The 21116-nt window shown below is 44.0% G+C and overlaps 1 protein-coding gene and 1 long non-coding RNA gene across 11 annotated transcripts in view; one reads left to right on the top strand and one right to left on the bottom strand.

The window, feature by feature from the left end:
* The window catches only part of DST (dystonin), a 299556-nt gene that overhangs the window by 267866 nt on the left and 10574 nt on the right, over window positions 1–21116 (bottom strand). For 5 of the 10 annotated variants that reach the window (XM_082218107.1, XM_082218116.1, XM_082218117.1 and 2 more), the window contains exons 3-4: window positions 12468–12656; window positions 4556–4763 (exon numbers count right to left, since the gene is read on the bottom strand). In XM_082218107.1, coding sequence (XP_082074233.1) covers window positions 4556–4763; window positions 12468–12656 — 397 coding nt within the window. Of the gene's footprint in view, window positions 1–748; window positions 931–4555; window positions 4764–12467; window positions 12657–21116 lie in introns of those variants that run through there. The other 5 variants (XM_082218119.1, XM_082218109.1, XM_082218110.1 and 2 more) reach the window with 3 other exon arrangements.
* Window positions 5265–20539, top strand: LOC309529956. Its single transcript, XR_014218552.1, has 5 exons — window positions 5265–5386; window positions 17163–17275; window positions 17536–17567; window positions 20341–20412; window positions 20452–20539. It is a non-coding gene; the product is annotated as an uncharacterized lncRNA (long non-coding RNA).

Below are 21116 nucleotides of genomic sequence, written 5' to 3'. Positions count from 1 at the left end.
TTAGGTGCATTTCCATATCACCCACGATAAGATAATAATAAAACTTATTTTTAATGTGATACAAGAAGCCACTGGGATTTTATGGAGGCTAGAAACTTCTGTCTCCATTGAGTAAATAGAGGAAAAGGCCTCATACTGTTCTCCTAGCCTAGATGCAAAGTCATCCTCCTAACAGCAGTTGACAGAGAGACGTAACAGGATGGAATTCTCAGCACAGATATATACTGTACTGCAAAGGAAATAGTTTAGATGTGTCTTTTTATTTTTGAGCTGCTATTTGAAACAAAATATTCCAAGCCATATTTTGCTGTCGTTTCTTAGTGATCCAGAATGCAGCCCTATGCTGCAAAATGAAGAGTGAAACATCTTGCCCTACACAAAAACATCAGGCAGCAGGGTCTTAGAATACAGTAATCTCATTGAGGTATCAGCAGCATTCTCACACCCAGGGAGGAAAGCGCTTTAAGGGGAGGGAGGGAGGGAGAGAAAGAAAGCCTCGCTTCAGGATAAGTGCCCCCCGTACAACGGACTTCAATGCGTTCCTATACCCTCCCCTGTCAGCATACTGTCTTTTAACAGCCCCATTTAATGGGCTTGAATAGCCAAACGTCTTAGGGACCTGATTCTGCCACCTGTTCCACGGCAGCCACCAGTAGCTATTTTAAGGCAAAGCTCCAGATCACCAGCACTGCAACCGGTAAATCCCTCTCCCGGGTTACCCCGGGGCACAACTTAAGCTTCACTGTACCTTTGTATCTCTCCAGCACATCTTCATAAGCCTGCAGGTACTCCTGTTCCTCCGTATAGAAGTGAGCAGCAGGGGAGAGATAACCAGCCATGGTTGAAGTTTTTGACACTGCCTTGATCAGTTCCCTCCAAGGAGCCGGGCAGCGAAGCAGCCTTGGGGAGCGGCACAAAAAGGCTGGAGGGAGGGAGGGGGCTGTTGCCGTGCAAGCTGTCCGAGGAAACGCCCATGCCCCCTCCCCGAGCGGTGTGGGAGCACGTGTGTCCCTCCAATAGAAAGGGCTTCCTCCCTCTCGGATTTCATTAGCAGCAAATCTCTGCGCTCCCAGCTAGCAGCCGGAGAAAGAGAACCGGAGGAAGGAGGCAAGGCATGGATGCCACAGACCCGGCCCTGGAGGTGACCTCCGGCGCCGGCTGCTTTTCTTTCCTCCCCTCCCTTAGGACGGGCTCCTGGGTCTTCGCGCCCACCCGCTTCCCAAATTCTCCTTTCAGTCGCGGGACCTTTGCGCCTCCTTCCCTCCTGCTTTTTTCAGGCAATCCTATGCACCCAACGGAGAGCGAGCCAACTGGGAGAATTGCATTTCTGAGCAAACGACGCGTAGAGTTGCGCTGTAAATCGTTTGTCTACCTCAACTGCCGGGAACACACTCTTTTCCTGGGGGCGGGGGAAATCACAGTGCCACCATACGCATGCCTACTCACAAGTAAGTGCCATGGACTTCACTGGGGCTTGCTCTCAAGTCAAGTGTGTGCAAGATCGATGTAACCTTTTAAAAAGTAAGGGGCTTTGCGGAGCTCTCCCTTTGAAGTCCCCCTTTATAGTAAGTCCTATCAAAAAGCACCCCTGAAATCAGCGCCAGCCCTTCGCTGCGATTCTTATGTTTCGAGAGTTTCTGCTGGTCTGGAGTGGAAAATCACGGAAAATACTACGATCGCTATCGACCCGGCTCCAACGTGTTATGCAGGGCTGCAAGCTAGCGGTTCCCAGCGAGTTCGTGGCTGTGTTGGTGAGCTTTATTAACCTGCGTTGCTCCTTCTCTCCATGCGGTTCAAGCGTTTGGCACCAGGTTCTTGGCTTGGGAGGGGGAGCTTTTGTACAGTAGCCCCTTCACCGTTTACCCTTCTTCTTCTCCCCCACCCCCTATAAACTGCCCCACACATTTTAGACAGACGGCGCTTTCGAAATCGCGCCCCCTCTCTCATTTTCAAAGGCTACAACTTCATTGGAAGGAGGGGACTGGGAAGGAGGTACAGTACTCTCTGTTCCCCTTCTGGACCGGGCTTTCAGCCCACGAAATCTGACTTTTCAAGGTGCCACAAGTCCCTTTGTTGTTGCTGCTGCTGCTTCTGCAGCAACAACGGACCCTTACAACGCGGCTGCTCCCGCTCTGGAGGTTGTCTCCTGGTTGGAGGAGAGGCTTCCGCCCCAACACTTGGTCTGGTGACCTTCCTGAATAGCCTTCCCTGACTGCGCTCCCCACTCCCTGCTCGGCTTTGTCTGCACAATAAAGCAAAGGGGCTGGCTTGGCCGCGGTTCCGTCTCAAAGGGGCTTTCGCCCACATCGCCGGCCAGCCGGCGCTTTCCGAGCCCAGACAGCCTCATTGCAGCAGCAGCAGCAGCAGCAGCGGGATCACCTGCGAGAGCCTCCTTCTCCTCCTCCCCCTCACAGCGCCGCCCTCTCCCTCCCGCTCTGCAGACGCGCATTGCACGTTGCCATTGCCACTAGGAATAGCTCTTGGCTTCCCGAGGAAGGGCCGGGGGGGGGGTGGCGGCGACGCAAAGCCCCACCGCTCCCCCTATCCCTCCCCATCCCCGAAAGAAGGCTCCTCTGCAGGAATGGAGTGGCCACCACCGGTACACATTCCTCCTCCCCTTCGGCGCGCTTTCGACTGCCTGGCGAAGGGCAACAAGAGTCAACTGCGCCAGAGCGGGGGGGGGGGGGGTGGCGAGAGGCCAAGGGGCGGCGCTCCGTCGCTGCAAGTGTCACCGCCGGTCACCCTGTTTTTGTTGCTGCCGGCAGCCATCGCTGCGCGTGCGCGCCAGGCCTGTATATATGTATGTGTGTGTTTTGTCCCCGCTCCGCTTGCTCGCCGACCCAGCCTTTTCATTCCGGCCTCGCAGCAGACCGGGATGGGTCCTTCCTGCCTCGCCCCACTCTCTCTCTCTCTCTCTCTCTGACTAGTGTCTTAAGCAAGTGGGGCTTTTCCATGCCCCCACCCCGTCTCTCCCAACACCAAAACAGGCGACATGCAGCAAAAAAAAAAGGGGGGAGCTGAACGGGAGGAAACGGCGCAATCACTTCCGAGCGGGGGCACGTGGCGCGGCCGGTCTCAGGTTCTGCTCCCCGTTGTCATTCTGAACCATCATACCCTCCGCGCCCCGCACAGTGTTACTGAGAATCTAATGGGGAGGGGTTCGGCTCGATTGCTATGGGAATAGGATTCGATCTGCATCATGCGGCGATTCCCTTAGCGCCAGCTGCAACCAGGCACCGAACACGCACGAACACAGAAAGCAGAGGCGCACAACTCTCGGGCGTAAAACCCGGCTCCCGCCACCGCCAAGACAGGAGCAGCGAGCAGGGAGGGCTCCAAAAAGCGCCACCGCCACGCCGTCCCCGCCGGCTTCGTCCAGTCATCGTGGCAAGCACCGGAAGCGTTTCCCAAAGCTCAGCCCTAGACTGTGGGAGGACGCGTGTGCATGTGCAAAGTGCATTTTGTTCACGCCACAGTCTCAGGCCACCCATAAATCTCGGGATGTGATAGCAGAACTTCCCGGGTGGGGCTTCCACATTGGTCCCCGGTCCCCTCCCTTTTCTGATTAATAAAATAGCCAGTCTGAAGTGGCCCCTTCCACCAAGCTTTTCCCAGCGCACCCCATTAGCGAGTGCTGCAAAGTAGATTTGTCTTTGCACAACAACTGCTCTGCATCTGCATGTACGAGCTGCGTGCTTTCATTCCTGTGTGAGGTTTTACGAATAGCACGGACACAACAAGCACCGCGTTTTCTCTCCCGGATCATATTACTCTTCCTTCTCAATTTGCAGCCGGGTTGGCCAAGCAAACTCCCTGACCTATTTCAAAACCAATGAAGATCAAATGCTCTTCTGTCTTATACAGAGCATCCAGCAGGGCCTCTCCTATATTATTCAGGAGCCCGGTGACCCCTGCTAGCGTCAAACACAACAAGACCAGTCAGAGAAACCAGACTTCTGGTGATCCCACATCAGTTCAGCAACTTTCAAGCAAACCCACCCATTATAAAAACAAACAAACAAACCTGGAAGTACTCTGTAAACCAGCCCTCTGTAAGTTTACTCAGAAGTAAATCTGCATTTACTGCTGGGTACAGAGGACGGTACCCTTCCTAAAGCATGCTTCAAGTTCCTGTATCTCACCAGCAGCCTTGCTATGCTACACACACCATACGAAATGGTCATATTCTTCACTCTTATGCAACCCTCCAATGCAATTTTAACACCCGCACCTGCACGTATTGCAGCTGCATTTTCTTCCATACACATGCAGTAATCCACCCAGCCAGAAAAAAACACACCAAGGCCAAAAAGCTTAGTCACTACCAACACTAGAAAATACAGCATGGAGGACCATGAGTTTCGTGTGTGTGCTTTTAAAAATGCAAATAACAGAAGCAATAAACAGAGCTCTCAGTTTATACTCTCTGTAATACACAAATAAACCCACAATAATATGGACACGTGAGCACAGTTACTGTACTATGCAAGTCTCTCTCTCTCCCCCTCCCTCCCTCCCCCCCTCCATCTCCCATGTATTTCCATCCTGGTCTTACCGGCGATTCTGAGCACAGCTCTCTCAGCTGGATCCAACACAGAGCCTCCTTGAATTTTCCTCTTGGATCTCTCGTGTTTAGGTAGGTTCCAGGGCAGGGTGTCACCCGGAGCCGGGGACAGGGAACCAGATTTCTGGCTGAAATCATCGTCGTCTGAAAAATCCGCAGAGGATGACATGGAGCATCTGTAGGAAGTGTTTCCTGAGCTCTAGAGAAGGGTGAGGGGAAGAAGATTAAAAGCAAAATAAAAACCTGAGACTAGAGAATCAATTTTTGCTCTCAAAATAAAGCAATACATCCTTTTGCTGTTTAGATCGCCCTCTAGGAAAATCAGTCAGAAACAGACGGAACTGAAACCTCCCTCCCTCCCAATCAGTCGATACATCTATATTTTTAATACACGAATGAATAGATTGCTCACCATTGTTGTCTATATTGCTGCTCGTGTATTTAAATCTCACAGACAGCGGCAACACACAGGTAGATCTGGAGAGGTGGCTTAGTGAAAACCCATATGTGGGAAGATTTAGGCAGGGAGATGAGTGGCCTGGCGTTCTGGCAACCAGCTTACAATGCTCCTCTGGAGTTGCCCAACAATAAAGCCAGAAAGGAGGGGGGAGCAGGGAAGAGATGGATTTTGAAAAAAAGAGAGCACGCTTCCCGGCTACAAATCAATAGCATTTGGCTCCCCCGCCCGGCAAAAGAAAAGATGTACCACCCCTAGGCTGCTGGTTCAATCATTAATGTGGGGTGAGGAAAATTCAACCCCCATCGCAAACCCAGGATGCTGGGGCTTTGCTGTTGCGCTCATATTCCTGAAACCACGCCCTGGTAAGTCTCTCTTTCTCTTTTTCCTTCTTCCTTCCTTGTGTGGTGGATCAACTTCTTTCCGGAGCTCCCCAGTTTTGTTTGGAGGGCTCCCGGCTTCCTAAAGCGCGCAGACTTTGGGAGACAGGAAATGTAGATTTGCTCTTTTCCTCAAGGGAAAGCACAAAGGGCGGGTTGCACAATCTCGCTGGGCGAGAGGCCGCTTCAGTAAACACACTGTCCTTAAAGGCTGGACGAGAGACTTTCCAGTCGCCACAGAGCAGGTAGCAGCAGCTGCCCATGGGCTCCAAACCAGCCAGCCAGGAATGTAAACAAGAAATGATGCAGTGCAGGCACAAAGAACTGGGGAAATGGTGGGGGGGGCAGGATATACTGGCCTCAGCCCTCTTGAAACACAAGGTTGAGAGACAAACTGGTTTTTTTTATTTGGGGATCAGTTTCAAATCAAGTGACTATGAGGCGCTGATATGTGTTTGTCACCTGATCGGCAAACAATGCCTACATTTGCCGATCAAAGAGAGGATACTTCCAGGTCCCCTGTGCTGTGTCATCTTGGCGGCAGCTGCTGTGTCATCTTAGAAGTACCAAGCTTGAGACGTATGATTACTGACCCTGTGTTGTTCTTCCCAGTATGGTTTGCAATATATATTCTCTAAATTGCAGCCATTTCTTAAATGGCTAGAAAATGTCTATCACATCTATCTAGAGTCGTCAACAGGCTCATCTCAGCTATCTGTCAATCTCCGATTCCCACCACCCTTCTGAGTAATACCCCTCCCCACCTTCTCAATATATAGAAGGATCTGGCAACTTCTGTTTCAGTGTATCTGAAGAAGTGTGCATGCACACGAAAGCTTATACCAAGAACTAACTTAGTTGGTCTTTAAGGTGTTACAGGAAGGAATTTTTTTATTTTATCACATCTATGTATTTCCGCTTTCAAACAGCTTTTGCAGCATGATGGCTAACCCTGTCATCATCATAAAATGATGACCTAATAGGAAGCCGCAACAGAAATTATACAGTGCAGTAAAGCCAATTAAAAGGGCTAAAACAATATTTACCATACAGGTTCACCTTCTCTTGTATTATACCTAGCTCTACCTTTCATTTAAATCAGAACCAGTAAAGGCAGTGAATGTCCTGTGTGAGTGCCTGGAGGTGGTTGGAGGATGGTTGGTGACTAATGGATTGAGGTTTAATCCTGATGAGACAGAAGTACTGTTTTGGGGGGGACTGGGGGGCGGGGTGAGCATGTGGGGGGACCCCCTGGTCCTGAATGTGTAACTGTGCCCCTGAAGGACCAGATGCGCAGCCTGGGAGTCATTTTGGACTCACAGCTGTCCATGGAGGCACAGGTCAATTCTGTGTGCAAGGATGCAGTCTACCAGGTCCATCTGGTACGCCAGCTGAGGCCATACTTGCCTGCGGACTGTCTCACCTGAGTGGTGCACACTCTGGTTATCTTCCGCTTGGACTACTCTACATGCAAAGCACTTTACGTGGGGCTACCTTTGAAGATGACTTGGAAACTACAACTAATCCAGAATGAGGCAGCTAGACTGGTGACGGAGTGGTCACTGGGACCATGTAACACCTGTCGAAAGGATCTTCACTGGCTCCCAGTACATTTCCAAGCACAATTCAAAGTGTTGGTGCTGATCTTTAAAGCCCTAAAGGCCCTCAAGCCCAGTATACATGAAGGAGAGTCTCCACCCCCATTGTTCAGCCCGAACACTGAGGTCTTCCTCTAAGGGTCTTCTGGTGGTTCCCTTACTGCATTCCCTCCAACATTTCTCTGATGAAAATAGGGACATCCCATTCCATAATGATGATTTTGCTATTTATACCCCACACATCTTACTGGGTTGTTCCAGCCACTCTGGGCAGCTTCCAGCAAATATATATAAACATCATAAAACATTAAACATTTTAGAAAAGCAACCCTTCCATATACAGGATTGCCTTCAGACAGCTCAGGAGTCAAATAACTCCATACCCTCCAACATTTCTCCAATGAAAATAGGGACACCCTAAGGAAAAGCAGGACATTTCGGGATCAAATCAGAAGCCGGGACAGCTCCTCTAAATTAGGGATGTCCCTGTAAAACAGGGACACTTGGAGGGTTTGTCACTGTAAGAAGTGAAGTTACAGGGAACCAGGCAGAGGGCCTTCTTGGCAGTGGTGCCCTCCCTGTGGAACACCCTCCCATCAGATGTCGAGGATATAAAGAACTACACAACTTTTAGAAGACATCTGAAGGCAGCCCTGTATCAGGTAGTTTTTAATGTTTGACCTTTTATTATGTTTTAAAGGTACTGGAGTGGCTGGGGAAACCCAGCCAGATGGGTGGGATATAAATCATAAAATTATTATTATTATCTTCAAAAGATCTGCTTTCAAATGTTAGGTCGCTGAAAACTAGAGCTAAGGCCTTTTCCATGATCATGCCCTAATCACAAAACGGAACATGCAATCTAGAAATATTTGTTTGACACCCACACATTAGAGGTCAATTTATGACAGTTACTCTCTTTTTTATTATTAGTTTCAGCAGTGGCTTTATGGGATTTTATTGTTTTAAATTTAGTAAGATGCATTTATAATCTGTTATGACTGCATCATGGGCCATAGAAATTTGTAATATTGAGTGAGGAACCAGTGACCCTCTAGATGATGTTGGACTCCAGTTCCCAACAGCCCCAGCTAGCATTGTCAAGTCAGAGATGACAGTAGATGTGGTCCAACAACATATTGACGGCCACAAGTGTGTCTCCCACACTTAAAATAAATAAATAAATCAGAAGTAGTAATAGTCTGAGTAGTAATTTAATGCCATACAATAAATAAATGGAATTTAGGCTTTATTCTGTGATACTATTGAGCCATCTTGCATGGGCTTTCAGTATTCAATGTAGCATAGGAATTAGATGACTTAGGAATTTCCTCTCCTGGCTCATATGCAAGGAAACTAAAGGAACTTGTCTGCCAAACAACCTCTAGGGAAGGGAGGGGAAAGGCAAGTTATATTGAGATGGCTCCATAGAATCCCATTAATAGATTTAGTTTGATGTTCCTAAAAACGAACTGGAGAGCCTCTACCAAGAACTTTTTCCTCTGAAATGAAATAGAAAGCATGGTGGGAGAAACCACAGCACGGGATGATCCATGCTATTTTTAGAAGCTATTAATGCTACAATAATGATAGTAACAAATTTGTATTTTTATAAATATTCCTGGTATTTTTAGACTATTAAGACTACTGTACTGTATATAGTTCCACTACCCTTTTTTTAATTATATGGATTGTTAAAATAAAATACCTCATCATCTTGGTAGACATTGTGTAGATGTTTTCTTTTTGTAGTTCTTTCCCTCTGCATATTCCTTTCTATTTCATTGTCAAATTTATTAAGCATTTTCAGCTGAGTTTTGGCACGCGTGTATGTGTGTTTGTGTATTAGGTTTAGGATTTTAAGGGCTCAGCTGTAAATGTCACTTATTTCCTATACTAATCTTAAATATTCATTTCCATTCCCTAATCATAATATTGTACATTTTCATTATTTCAAGGCAAAATAAAGATAGCATCACAGCTTTGATCATGGCACCACGGGGCTTATTTTCAGACTCAGCAATAAATCATTCAGACGAGGAATACATGAAAAGATTAAAGAAATCCAGGAATGAACAGAACTGATAGTATATTGCATTAGCTGGTGTACCACTTCCCTCTACTGGATATATCTGACCTCAGCTATTTATTCTTTAGTACAAACAACATCCTCTGGTGGCTAGAAAGCTGAACAGAGAAATAAAAGACTATAGTAAAACAGCTGTTAAGCTACAGAAGCCTAGAGTCATGTCTGCATAATATACTTTTCATTGAATATTTATTTATTGCATCGTTATGCAAATAGCTGGTCCAGCTCATTCCATAATTCTTCATCTGAAAAGAGTTAGCATCCCAGTTAAAGGAGTAGTAAGTGTTGTATCTCTCAAGTTATATTTTTAATAACTATCACTGAATGTCCCTTACATTTAAATACAGTGAGGGGGGAAAGTATTTGATCCCCTGTTAAATTTGCCTGTTTGCCCTCTGACGAAGAAATGACCAGTCCATAATAGTAATGGTAGGCTTATTGTAGTTGTGAGAGACAGAATAACAACAGGAAAAAACCTAGAAGACAAAAGCCATGTAGCATGACAACCACTGATTTCCAGTGGAATCACCATTATTTGTTTTCCTGTTTTGTTACTAAGTTGAGCTAGTTTGTTTTCAGAAAGAAAGAAGTTCAGGGATCAGTTAGGTTTTCAGAAGTTAATAAGTAATCTAATGTCTACATCAGTGATATTTCCAAGTATAAGGAAAGAGAGAGATATCTGAAAGTGTCCTCCTAACTGTATATGAAGCAAACCTTCTCATAACCTCTTATTTTGAATACAGGGGGGAAACAAATAAATTGAGTTTCCCCAGTTATTCTCCATTCTCCTAAAAATAAATATTTATTAGGTGGGGTTCTATAGTTGAATGTTTCAGGAAGCAAAATTTATTTATCATTTACTGATTTTTAGTAACATCATTTTCATTACTCAATACTTCAAAGTACATGCTAAAGATTTTCCTAAAAACTGGGCTTCACAGCTTTAATCTTGATTTTCCCACCACCACCACTTTTTAAATTGTGGCAAAAAATTGTTACAAAATATGAAATTAGTCCTGAAAACATTTCCTTTTGTTGAATAATAATAGTTCAAAATTCAACACTGAGAAAGAACATTTCCAACAATTAGGCCCTAGAGTATTTTTGTCTGTAAAATTGTTTATACGCATGGTTACTGTATATAGTGACTAAATATAAAGGCTCCTCTTCCTGTTTTGATAGAAACTGTTTACGTGACATAATAGAATACTATACTATCCACCCATTACTTCAAGGAGTTATGCAGGAAAAGGAAACATCTGTGATTGAGCTCCAAGCTTTTTGCGTTTATGAGACAAAGACTTGTTGAGTATGTGATGAAGAATCATAATAACAGTAGGCGCTTAGCTGATATTCGATTTTTGTACTCTGTTGTTCCTACACCATTGGAAAGTATCTGCTACTCATGGAGGAACAGAGGGAGTTGCCTTATTTAAAGTCAGACCAACAGTCAATCTGGCTCAGCACTGCCTACACCACTGGTCTTCAACCGGTAGTCTGGTGTGTGGTTAAGAGCGGTAGCCTCGTAATCTGGTGAACCGGGTTCGCGTCTCCGCTCCTCCACATGCAGCTGCTGGGTGACCTTGGGCTAGTCACACATCTCTGAAGTCTCTCAGCCCCACTCACCTCACAGAGTGTTTGTTGGGGGGGAGGAAGGGAAAGGAGAATGTTAGCCGCTTTGAGACTCCTTCAGGTAAAGATAAAGCGGGATATCAAATCTAAACTCTTCTGGGAGACACCAGAAGATCATGGCCTGATCTAAGGAGGATCACAACAGGAGCACTACCACCTGCAGATATTTCACAACCTGCACACACATTCTGCAGGCAGAATAGAGAGCTCTTTGCTGGCAGAGGCTGAGAGGGCTGGGTGAAAGGACACCGCCACCCAGTCCAACTCCTCTCTCCACAACCTAGTGCAAAAGGGGTTTGGATTGCAACCTACAAAAATCTAAGGATAGCTGTGTGTTGGGGAGATAACTGATTTGTTCTTGTAAAACAGCAAATTTAGCTAGATGTTGGCTTCCATATAGGTGTTATAAAGTAAAGGAGTTTCTAAATCCTACATTTTAAAAACTACCCCCCCCCCAAAAAAGGAGTACTAAATTAAAATAAAAGGAATGAAAATTCAGACTGAATCTCAAGCTTTTAATATATTTCTTATACCACATGCACAATGCGTAGCCTTCGGGAAGCGAGGTTTTGGCACATGGAATTTAGGAAGCAAGATTCTGGCACAACTTAAAGGAGTTTACGATTAAAAAAAAATTTCCGGGTTGCTACAGCGGTCCCACACACAACAATATAATTTGAGGCATTTGACAACGTCTAAGGACCCTGCTCTCATAAACCAGGTCTTAACAGCATGTTTTACGGAAAGTGTCAAGGAAGGATGACTAAAAAGCACTGACGTACACAATAAGATTACCACCTGCCTGTTTCATTTCACTGTTGTGCCCCTTCAGTCACAAGCCGTGCAGCACTGGAGTGACTCAGCTGACCCTTGTCTATAGCGCACGAAAGCTATTTGCGCAGATTTCATATTGTTAGACCCTTCATTCGACATCTCAGTTTACTTTGCTCCTTGTGCTGGCAATCAGGGGTAGCTAATCAATAGTTCTTTCCACGCAAGGTCAGGGTTTCTTTATCCCCAGTAGAGGCCAGTGGGATGAGAACAGAATTTTTTAAAGGGGTATTGAAAAATGGATAAGAAACAAAATAGAGCATCTAGCTGGCTTGCCACTGTGGGGAACAGAATATTTAACTAGTCTAGCAGATCCTATTCACAGCAGGTAAGGAGGTGAGTGGCTCTTTACAAGCCTTCATAAAAACATCCTTTCTTTCTCAAAAGTTTATCTTTTTTATTTTGAATTGATAATCTCAATTTGGAAATGAAACGAAACTGCTAATCCAGTGCAGTGTAACACCTAGAGCTGAGCTAAAAAAAAACCCCCAGACCTCTTTGTTTTATTTTCATTTTTATCATTCTTGAAAAATGCCTCCATTTTTTTAGTCTGCCTTCCCTCAGCAAATGTAGAGCTAGGTGGACTGACCGTCTGACTCAATATAAGGCAGCTTCCTATGTCCGTACATGCACATATTGGCAGCCTAGCTTTTATACAGGGGACTGGGGGCACCTGTTTATCCTGGAAAGCACCTCTCTGATGCCTCCCCTTTTTCACTGACCTACTCTGCTGCCACAGGGACTTAGCTGTAGGGTTCCAAGACTGCATGTTGCTGGGAAGAGGATCCGACCTGAGATGCTATCAGTTTTAGGGCTTCTTATTCCTGCACTGCCTAAATCTGACAGATCCAGGCTAACTGCAGTCTACACAATGTATTTTGAAGATCACTGCACTGAGAACGGAAAGAAAACTTACTGGCTTTCGAGTTGGTGTGACTTGAACAGAATGGTAGAATTCTGGCTGGACTCTGCTGCTTTTCTTGATCTTCCTTTTCTTAACCGATGTTTCCTGCTCACTCGGCTGATGCACTTCTACCAGGGGCTGCGTTTCTTCAAGGCGAGGCACGACACGTCTTCTAATGTGGCGGGGACTTGGTCTAAAACCCTGTTTAAAAAACACACGAAAGTTAATAGGGTGTGTGATGCTGCTTCTGCTCTTCTATGTCACAGAAATATTACTTATACAAGGCAGAACTATTGGTTCTATCAGCATTTTAAATACTGGCAAATTACTGACAAGTATTCTCATTAAACCCTTCATTTCCCCCTTTTCATGCTGTTTCTTTTCATGTACAGTCGTACTTCGGTTGTCGAATGGAATCCTTTCTGGAAGTCCATCTGACTTCCAAAAATGTCCGAAAACCAAGGCGCGGCTTCTGATTGGCTGCAGGAGCTTCCTGCACTCAAACGGAAGCCACGCAAGCCGCATTGGGCGTTCGGCTTCCAAAGAACGTTCGCTAACTGGAACACTTTGCGGCGTTCAGGAGCCAAAACAGGCAAGTACCAAGGCGTTTAACAACCAAGGTAGGACTGTAATTGATTGATTTATTTTTAAGCATCATTTCACTCGGATGAATGTTAGTAAGGAGATTCCTAATGGGAAAGAAAAGTAAAGGGACACATTCCTTTCTAGACAACCTTCCAAAGCAACATGCCATAGGTAGGCAAAAATGGGCACAGCAACAAATATAAATTATACCTTGTCACTACTGAGTAGTTGAGCCTGAATATACTCAGACACCCCTCTATATCCTACATCCAAGCAAGCAAAAAGCATTATTCCAGCCAGGCAAAAACACTCACTCAGGGTGCAAAGATGGGCTAGAGGGGGTAAATGGCTATATTTGGCATTTGGACCTGAGGACCTGAGGTTCCCTACCCCTGAGATAGAATATCAGACAGAGCATCTGTAAGAAGTTAAGCAGCTCTCAAAGTGCTTAGAGATACGTGCCAAAGAGGGATTTAAGTGTGTGAATGAATCTTTAAGGAATAATTTAGCCTCCAAGTTTCCAGGCTAACAATTTACTATTTTCATTTTTAAAAATGAATGGATGTCCCTCAGAAAATAATTGGCAAAGTACTGTGCTTAAATACTGTAACACAGAAAGTTATACAGGTGTGGACTTCCCATTTCTTAGTGGACAAAAAATATATTACAACGGGTAAGATCGTTGTAGCTTTAAGACTTCATCTGCTCCTAATGCTGACTCTTGCTCTTCACTCAAAGTCATAATCTTCTACTTATGACTTCACAGTTGGATAGGATTATGATGTGCTACGAGGAATAAGGTCCTGGTTTCAAGTGAGTAGTACACATGAGGATGAAGCAAGCTAACAGCATAATGCAATTGACTTTAGCCTACTTACAGGACAACCCTGTACATGTTTACACAAACCTAAGTCCCATTCAGTTTAATGGGGTTTACTCCTGGCAAACTCGGTACAGTATATTGCATCCTAAATGTTTATGCCCTGATTCATTTGTGTAGTGAATTTTCTGCCTGAATGGAAAACGATGGCTTCAGCAATAGGTTTGAGATGATGCAGACATAGAAATGGCCTGTAATTGCATCAGAAAAACACAGGATCCAAACGCTAGTACAGCAGGCTGCTCAATGTTATCTAGCAGCCACTGAGTTAGGACAGCAGCAGCCATCAAAGCTAATATGCCAACACTCTTGATGAAGCCTTTGAGCATTTGTGGCTCAGGACCCCCATCTCTCAAGGACTGCCTCTCCTCACATGAACCAACCTAGACCCTGAATTCAGTATCTGAGACCCTTCTCTGTATGTCCCCATGAGAACAGACCTTTTCAGTGGTAGCAACCCACATATAGAATGCTGTCCCCAGGCACCAGGCAAGAACATTTCTTTTTGCCCAGGATTTTGGCCCTTCATTTGGAGAATTTTAGATATCTGTGGCCTCTTTTTACAGGTAAGATGTGACAGATCTGCCTGTTTTTCATGTTTTTATTTTGTTTTAGCTTTATACTGGTTCTAATATTTGTACTATTTTGTAAATCACTTTAAGTTACTTCTTTTTTTAAAGCAACTAATAAGTGCAATAAATAATAACAATTTTTTTAATGCAATATGATTTGGGTGTGCATGTATATGTCTGAAGAGGGGGAAAAGCTGTCATATCCTAAGAACAATTATACTGGCACTGTGTCTCTAAAACCACATTATGTTGGTGATTTACAGCAGCAAGGATGGTTAGGGCTTGGTATAGGCAAGTAGAACAGCAATATGTGCCATGTACTCAACAATACAGGATACTTTTCTCACCAGTTACAGCATGTACTGCAGAACCCTAAATAGTAAAATTTTAAGATATGCAGAATTATGGCTGCAGTCCTAAACACACTTGCCTGGCAGAAGGTTGCCTTAACCTCTGTGGAGCTTATTTCTGTATCACCCTGTGCTGCAAAACTATTCATTTACACAGACATGCCTGTACATAATTATCCATAATTAGTGCCTGTAATCAGTGTAGCATAGGTGGTACAGCAATCTGTAGGGTGTAGCCTTGAGGTATCATATGTCAGATCTGCCCACAGCAGTAGCCACAAACCCGGAAGCAAAATGAGAAAAACCACACAGCTTTAGTACAATGGTTGCTGTCCCCTGACATGGGTGCTGATCCAGCTAGTAACTTTTTGACTAGCAGTAATCCACCCAGGGGTTGGCACAGCTGTCATCCAGCATGTGAATACTTGCATATCCGAATGTCAGTTACCTGCAAAAGCACTACTGTAGCTGGGAAAAGCAGATGTCTTGAAACACCCTTAAGTCATATATACATGCATAGGAGACCTATCTGCGCAGAAAGAGCTTTGTGAAAAACATGTTTTTAGTACTCCAACTCCTGAAAGGACAAGTTGCTTTTTAAGCTGAGCAAAAATTTGCCTCTTCGGCACTAGGAAACATCAAAAGGAAGCTCTGACCTCCTGTAAGGGATTTTCTCTTGCACAACACAAACTACTTAAACCACAGCCTGAAATAGCAAGAGATACGTGATGCTTGATTCAACTAAATAAAATGCAGAACATGAAGCTGTGCAAGTACCCACAAAAGAGAAATTTTCCTGGAAGCAAATTCTACATCTGAAAAATGCTGTGTTTGCATTCTGCTGCGATGTACCAAAAATTCACATAAAATTATGACAGGATCCAATTAAACTAATTCTTTGAACCTTTGAATAGCAGCTCAGCTACCCATGCTACATAGCAAACTGCTTTGAACCTGATACCAGGTACCAAAGTAGTTGCCATGTGGAACAAGGAGCAGCTGTTCCAAGAAAAAGAATCACACTGGGCTCATGAAAGCCCCTACCATGAACCTAAGGCTTCAATCCTAGGCATCCTTATCTAGGAGTAAGTATCGCTGAGCACAATGGGACTTATTTCTGAGTACAGTAATCATGTATAGGATTGCACTGCAAGAGTGTAAAATAGGGACACCAATCTTTATGCTTCTATTTTAAAAATACCTATTTACATATTAAAAGCAACATCTATAACCAAGGCCCAAACTAACATCAGTATGAAGCTAAATTTCTAACATTTCCATCCATGGGCGTAGCCAGGATTTTTGTTGGGCAGGCTTTTGTTTTTTGGGGGCAGAACCTCAGATTTGTATTGATTTGTTGCCCCCCTTGGCTACGCTCATGTTTCCACCTGCTATTTATATGAAAACAAAACTGATCTTAGTTTCTGGCTCAGTTCAAGAAAATACACATTTTATCCTTGAGAATTTGAGTATGAGATTATCATAGTGCCAGATGCCAGTATATTTCCATACTATAAAGCCAGTATCTTTTCCAACACAACCTTTTCTCTATTTTAGAAATATCGTGAGGGTTGCTTCTAAACAAATTAGGCTGCAACTAGAGATTTTATGGGCTGGCTGCAAGACTGGAAATGATTACTAATTTCTCAAAGTTTTGATTTTCAAAAACTACAGTGCATATCTATATTGCCTCAAGTTTTAGGAAGTGGAACTTGGTTTAGCTGTCTGAAAGAATCCCAGCTTCTTTGAACTGAATTAATGTTACCTTAACACAGAAGAATTTAAATTTGAGGATCATGCATTATTTCAGTCACTGGCTTTGGCAAGGTATAAGCCTAGGTGGTAAAAGTTATATTTAAAGTCAATACAGGGTCAGAATAATTCTGCAGAACGCTTGCTAATATAGTTTAGTTTAAATGGTCTACTTCCAACCCAAAGCTGCCTTACTTTGTTATGGTTTTTCAACATGAAGAGTTCTGATGCCACCCTTTCGGTTTTTCTAAAGCATGCTGAGTCATGTTACTCTACTCTAGAATATCCCTGCATTTTGAAAACAAAAAGGAGGTTTTGGTACAGCCAATTTGTTCCCCACATGGTTGCTAGTCATTCTAGTCAGAAACAGAGGTATGATGGTCATAGGTGTGGACAGCACATTTCACTAGGATGTGTACCCAGGGATTTTTTTTAGAGGGCGACATGTATTGAATACATACATAAATGGCATTAGGCCCAGCTCTTATATCTAAACTTTTTTTCTTTTTTCTTTACTTCTACAAACCTTGGGGCTCCCCAAACCTGCTGATACCTCTCTCTTCTGCAGGAATGGTGCTGTTTTGTCTCCATAAGGACCACCATCAACCAAAAGGCGTACTGTATTAGGTGCAGCATCTGCCTACTGGAAACTAGAAACTCAGCAATCACACATATCCAGAAGTAAGCAAACCTCCTACAGCTTTATATGGGAAGAGTCCCGTGGATAGAAACTACAGCTGAGAAGACTCTAAATATATGAACTAGCAAAACATTATAACGTAATGTATGGTTACATTATAATAAACACCTATTCATTTTATACTAGTTTACCTAGTCATGGCGTCTGCCAAATAATCCTGGGAATTGTGGTTTAGTGAGGGTGGTGAAAATAATTTGTTAGAAATTTCTAGCTCGCCCACCAGAGAACTCTATCTCCACAGGTTCCCCGGGGAAATTCTGTCATGTAGATAAGGTAAGCGAAGTGTATTGTTTGCACAAACGATACCACTTGCAAGCAAACCTAGTCCCAAGTCCCCACACTGTGAGTGAATCAAAAGAAAAGGAAATATTTTTGCAATGCCTCTTTTTCAGAAGGCAGCATAGGGGGGAAATGTCTAACTTAATATTCTCTAAAACTGGTATTCTCCACATGAATTATTTCTGACCAACAGACAGAGAACAGGCACTATGTCTTTTGTTTCTCTCATGCACACGTTTTTCTTTCCAAATATATTATTCTAATTCTTCCAAAAAAAGCAAAATAAAAAAATACTAGCAAGTTACCAGTTATTGTATAGCCTGTTCCTCTAACATAATATTTTTTTTTCCAACTCTACCTCAGATTACCCAGTCTAGCAGCTAAAAGTTGCATATGAATCTAAGCATTGCAACAATTTTTCTATTATTTTGAACACAATTTTGGAAGACACAATAGTTCGTTGTTTCTTTTTTTAAAGGTTATTGACAATGCCTGTGCATATTTATATATAGTACACAAACTGCAAAGGTCTTCATTTACTGACTACTAAAAGAGTATTTGAATTATTACAGAATTGCTATTAAAATAATTAAAGAACCAAAGCCCAAACTTTATGGACAGCAAAATAACAATGCTTCATTTTTTTCCATAAATGCAAAGTTTGGCTAATCCTAAAACTGTCAGATGTAACACTTTAATAAAAAGTCAACTACAATATTAAGTTAGATTACATCTGAAACATGCTTTTGACAACCTTGATAATATAGCTCGTATTACAGGCCAAAGTTAAGGCTGTCTGAGTGGCTTTTTAAGCAAGGATTTTGGCTGTCTCCGATTTTGAGGATTTGTAATGTTAACGTCTGATAAACACTTTTAAAAATTCATTAACGAAGTTTTCACTACTGAGTATACATACATTACTGGAGAATATACCTGCAAAGGAGTTCAGGGAGCACTAAAAATTTGAGACAGCTAAAAATGACTGAGGCCTTCTACTCACAAAATGGTGGCAGATGGAGGTAGAGTTTGGCATAATTACTTGGAAATTCCTGATAACATTTTCTGCTGACCTCTAACCCATCTCTAGTTGCTAAATTCTTTGCCACAGTGTTTTCCTTGTGGCAAGGAGTTCCATAGCTGAGCATTCCTCAGGCTGGGGATTCTGTGACTTTAATAGTTATATAGAAAGGAGAATGTTGGCAACTATAGGTTCTCTCAGCACAGTGCTGTTGCAAGGGGATTAGCTCCTCCTGCACAAAGGTTAGCCCTTTGGTTCCACGGTTAATCACATCCTAACCCTGCCCTATACTAAATTCAGCAAATATAACTGGCATTCCCAATCCATCTTAATTAAGCCTCTGCTTCCACTTATAGCCAAATGAGATAAGAATGGGGGCAGTCGAGTCTTGAGGCGCTAGAACAGACTGTATGCTCACTCTGTGACTGGCTTTGGCTCTCCAGATGTTGCTGAATGGCCAGTGGTTGGGGATGGTGGGAATTGTGCAACATCTGGAGGGCCAAAGGTTTCCCATCACTGCTCTGTATGAAAAACCACCTCTTCCCTGATGCAGACTGCTTAATGCAACATCATACGGCAGAAGTAGTGAACCAAAGCCTGAGGACCACATCCTCCTGGGACCCCATGCCAGTGGTGACTGTAGCTATAAAGTGTGAGATGTGATCCACAGGTAGCAGACAAGTACAACATTTCTTGTAATGCTAGAGTGGACATGCAAGGGAATGTTTGGTCCAACTCCAGCCAGTCGAAACCTCCTGTTCCTCCTGGCCTGGAGCATCCTTCCCCTTGCATGTGACCAGAGGTGGGCGCGGTCTTACCTGTCCAGGTAACAAAAGGACGGGTCACAGAGCACTCCCTCCCTTTTTTCTCTTTCTCCTTTCATCTGCTTCCAGCTAGGACTGCTCTGTTGGCTTGCAGTCAACAGCAGCACAGGGGTAAATCCACATGCTGCTATTTGCAACTTTAAGTCTTTAAACCTGCCTTCAGGATTGCTACTGTGTACTACCTTAACGTGAGTAAACTTACTTTTTGTTGACTATGAATAGGATTGTGGCGTTTTTATTCTTTTAAGAGGGGTTCAAGGGAACACCAGGAACGTACAATTCAATCTGAGGCAGATTGAATTACATAATAGTAAGAGGTTCTAACGAGCCTGCGACCAGCTTTCTACTGTGTGTGAGAAGGGGAATGTAACTCTGCTACATGCAACTACATGCTACATGCAACTACATGCTAAATGCAACTACATACTACATGCAACTACATGCTACTAACTGCTAGTGCAAGTTAGGAAGGATATTAATAAGCAATATATCCTCTCCTGCCACCCTGAACATTCCCACATAAAGGAGTGTGCCTATCTCATACATGCTCTCTCTCACACACATACAGGAGACATGCACAAACCTCTCTGTGCATTATAGTGCTATGTTTTAAGTTTATTTTTCTCCCTTTTTTGCCGCCATTTCACAAATCAGTGCAGCTGGGTGGAGGGAGAACAGTCTTGCTAAGGGTCCTGACTGAGCTGCCTCTGCCCTATAGCAATCTTATCGTTCTTCTGGGAGCAACCCATGCCAACTTCAAGAGAAAGGGAAAGCAAAGATTTAGCATTTCATAACGAAAAATGGTTGAGGTTCAGATATAAGCCGCTAGGGAATATACGCTCTTCCAGCGCCCATTAGCCAAGGCCAAAGCATCAGTGACATAATGCATTAATTGAACTATGATTCAACATTGTTTCCCCATTAGTGCTTTGCTCTCAGTGGATTTCACTGTGAGGACGTCAGGGTCACAAGGTCTGATGAGAAAACCATTTCGAAGGTGGTGTGCTGATGGTCTGATGAGAAAACCATTTCGAAGGTGGTGTGCTGCTTCCCATCACTGTACTAGCTGTCCGAATGAACAGGATAACAACAATCAATGCAGAACCTAAAGAAGATGAACACTATTGGGTATTAGTTCTGTTTTGTAGATTGGTTTTCCTTTGACTCGGCATGCAACAATGCATCATGAATACAGCTATGGGTCCCCCCCCCCATAAGAGTAGCATAGTGCCATGTCTCAGGAGCACAGTGTTCTATTAGTAAAAGAGTACTAGATTAGGATTAGTAAAGGTAAAGGGACCCCTGACCATTAGGTCCAGTCGTGGCCGATTCTGGGGTTGCGGGGCTCATCTCGTTTTATTGGCCGAGGGAGCTGGCGTACAGCTTCCGGGTCATGTGGCCAGCATGACTAAGCCGCTTCTAGCGAACCAGAGCAGTGCACGGAAACGCCGTTTACCTTCCCGCTGAAGCGGTACCTATTTATCTACTTGCACTCTGACATGCTTTCGAACTGCTAGGTTGGCAGGAGCAGGGACCGAGCAACAGGAGTTCACCCCATCGCGGGGATTCGAACTGCCGACCTTCTGATCGGCAAGTCCTAGGCTCTGTGGCTTAACTCACAGTGCCACCCGCGTCCCTTCAGATTAGGATTAAGCAGACCCAAATTCCAATTCCCTCTTATCCAGGAAGCCCACTGGATGA

Source organism: Podarcis vaucheri, assembly GCF_965113315.1.
Source record: "Podarcis vaucheri genome assembly, chromosome: 3".
NCBI lineage: Eukaryota > Metazoa > Chordata > Lepidosauria > Squamata > Lacertidae > Podarcis > Podarcis vaucheri.
Note: the sequence above shows the minus strand (reverse complement) of the source record. Positions and strands in the feature narration are given on the sequence as shown.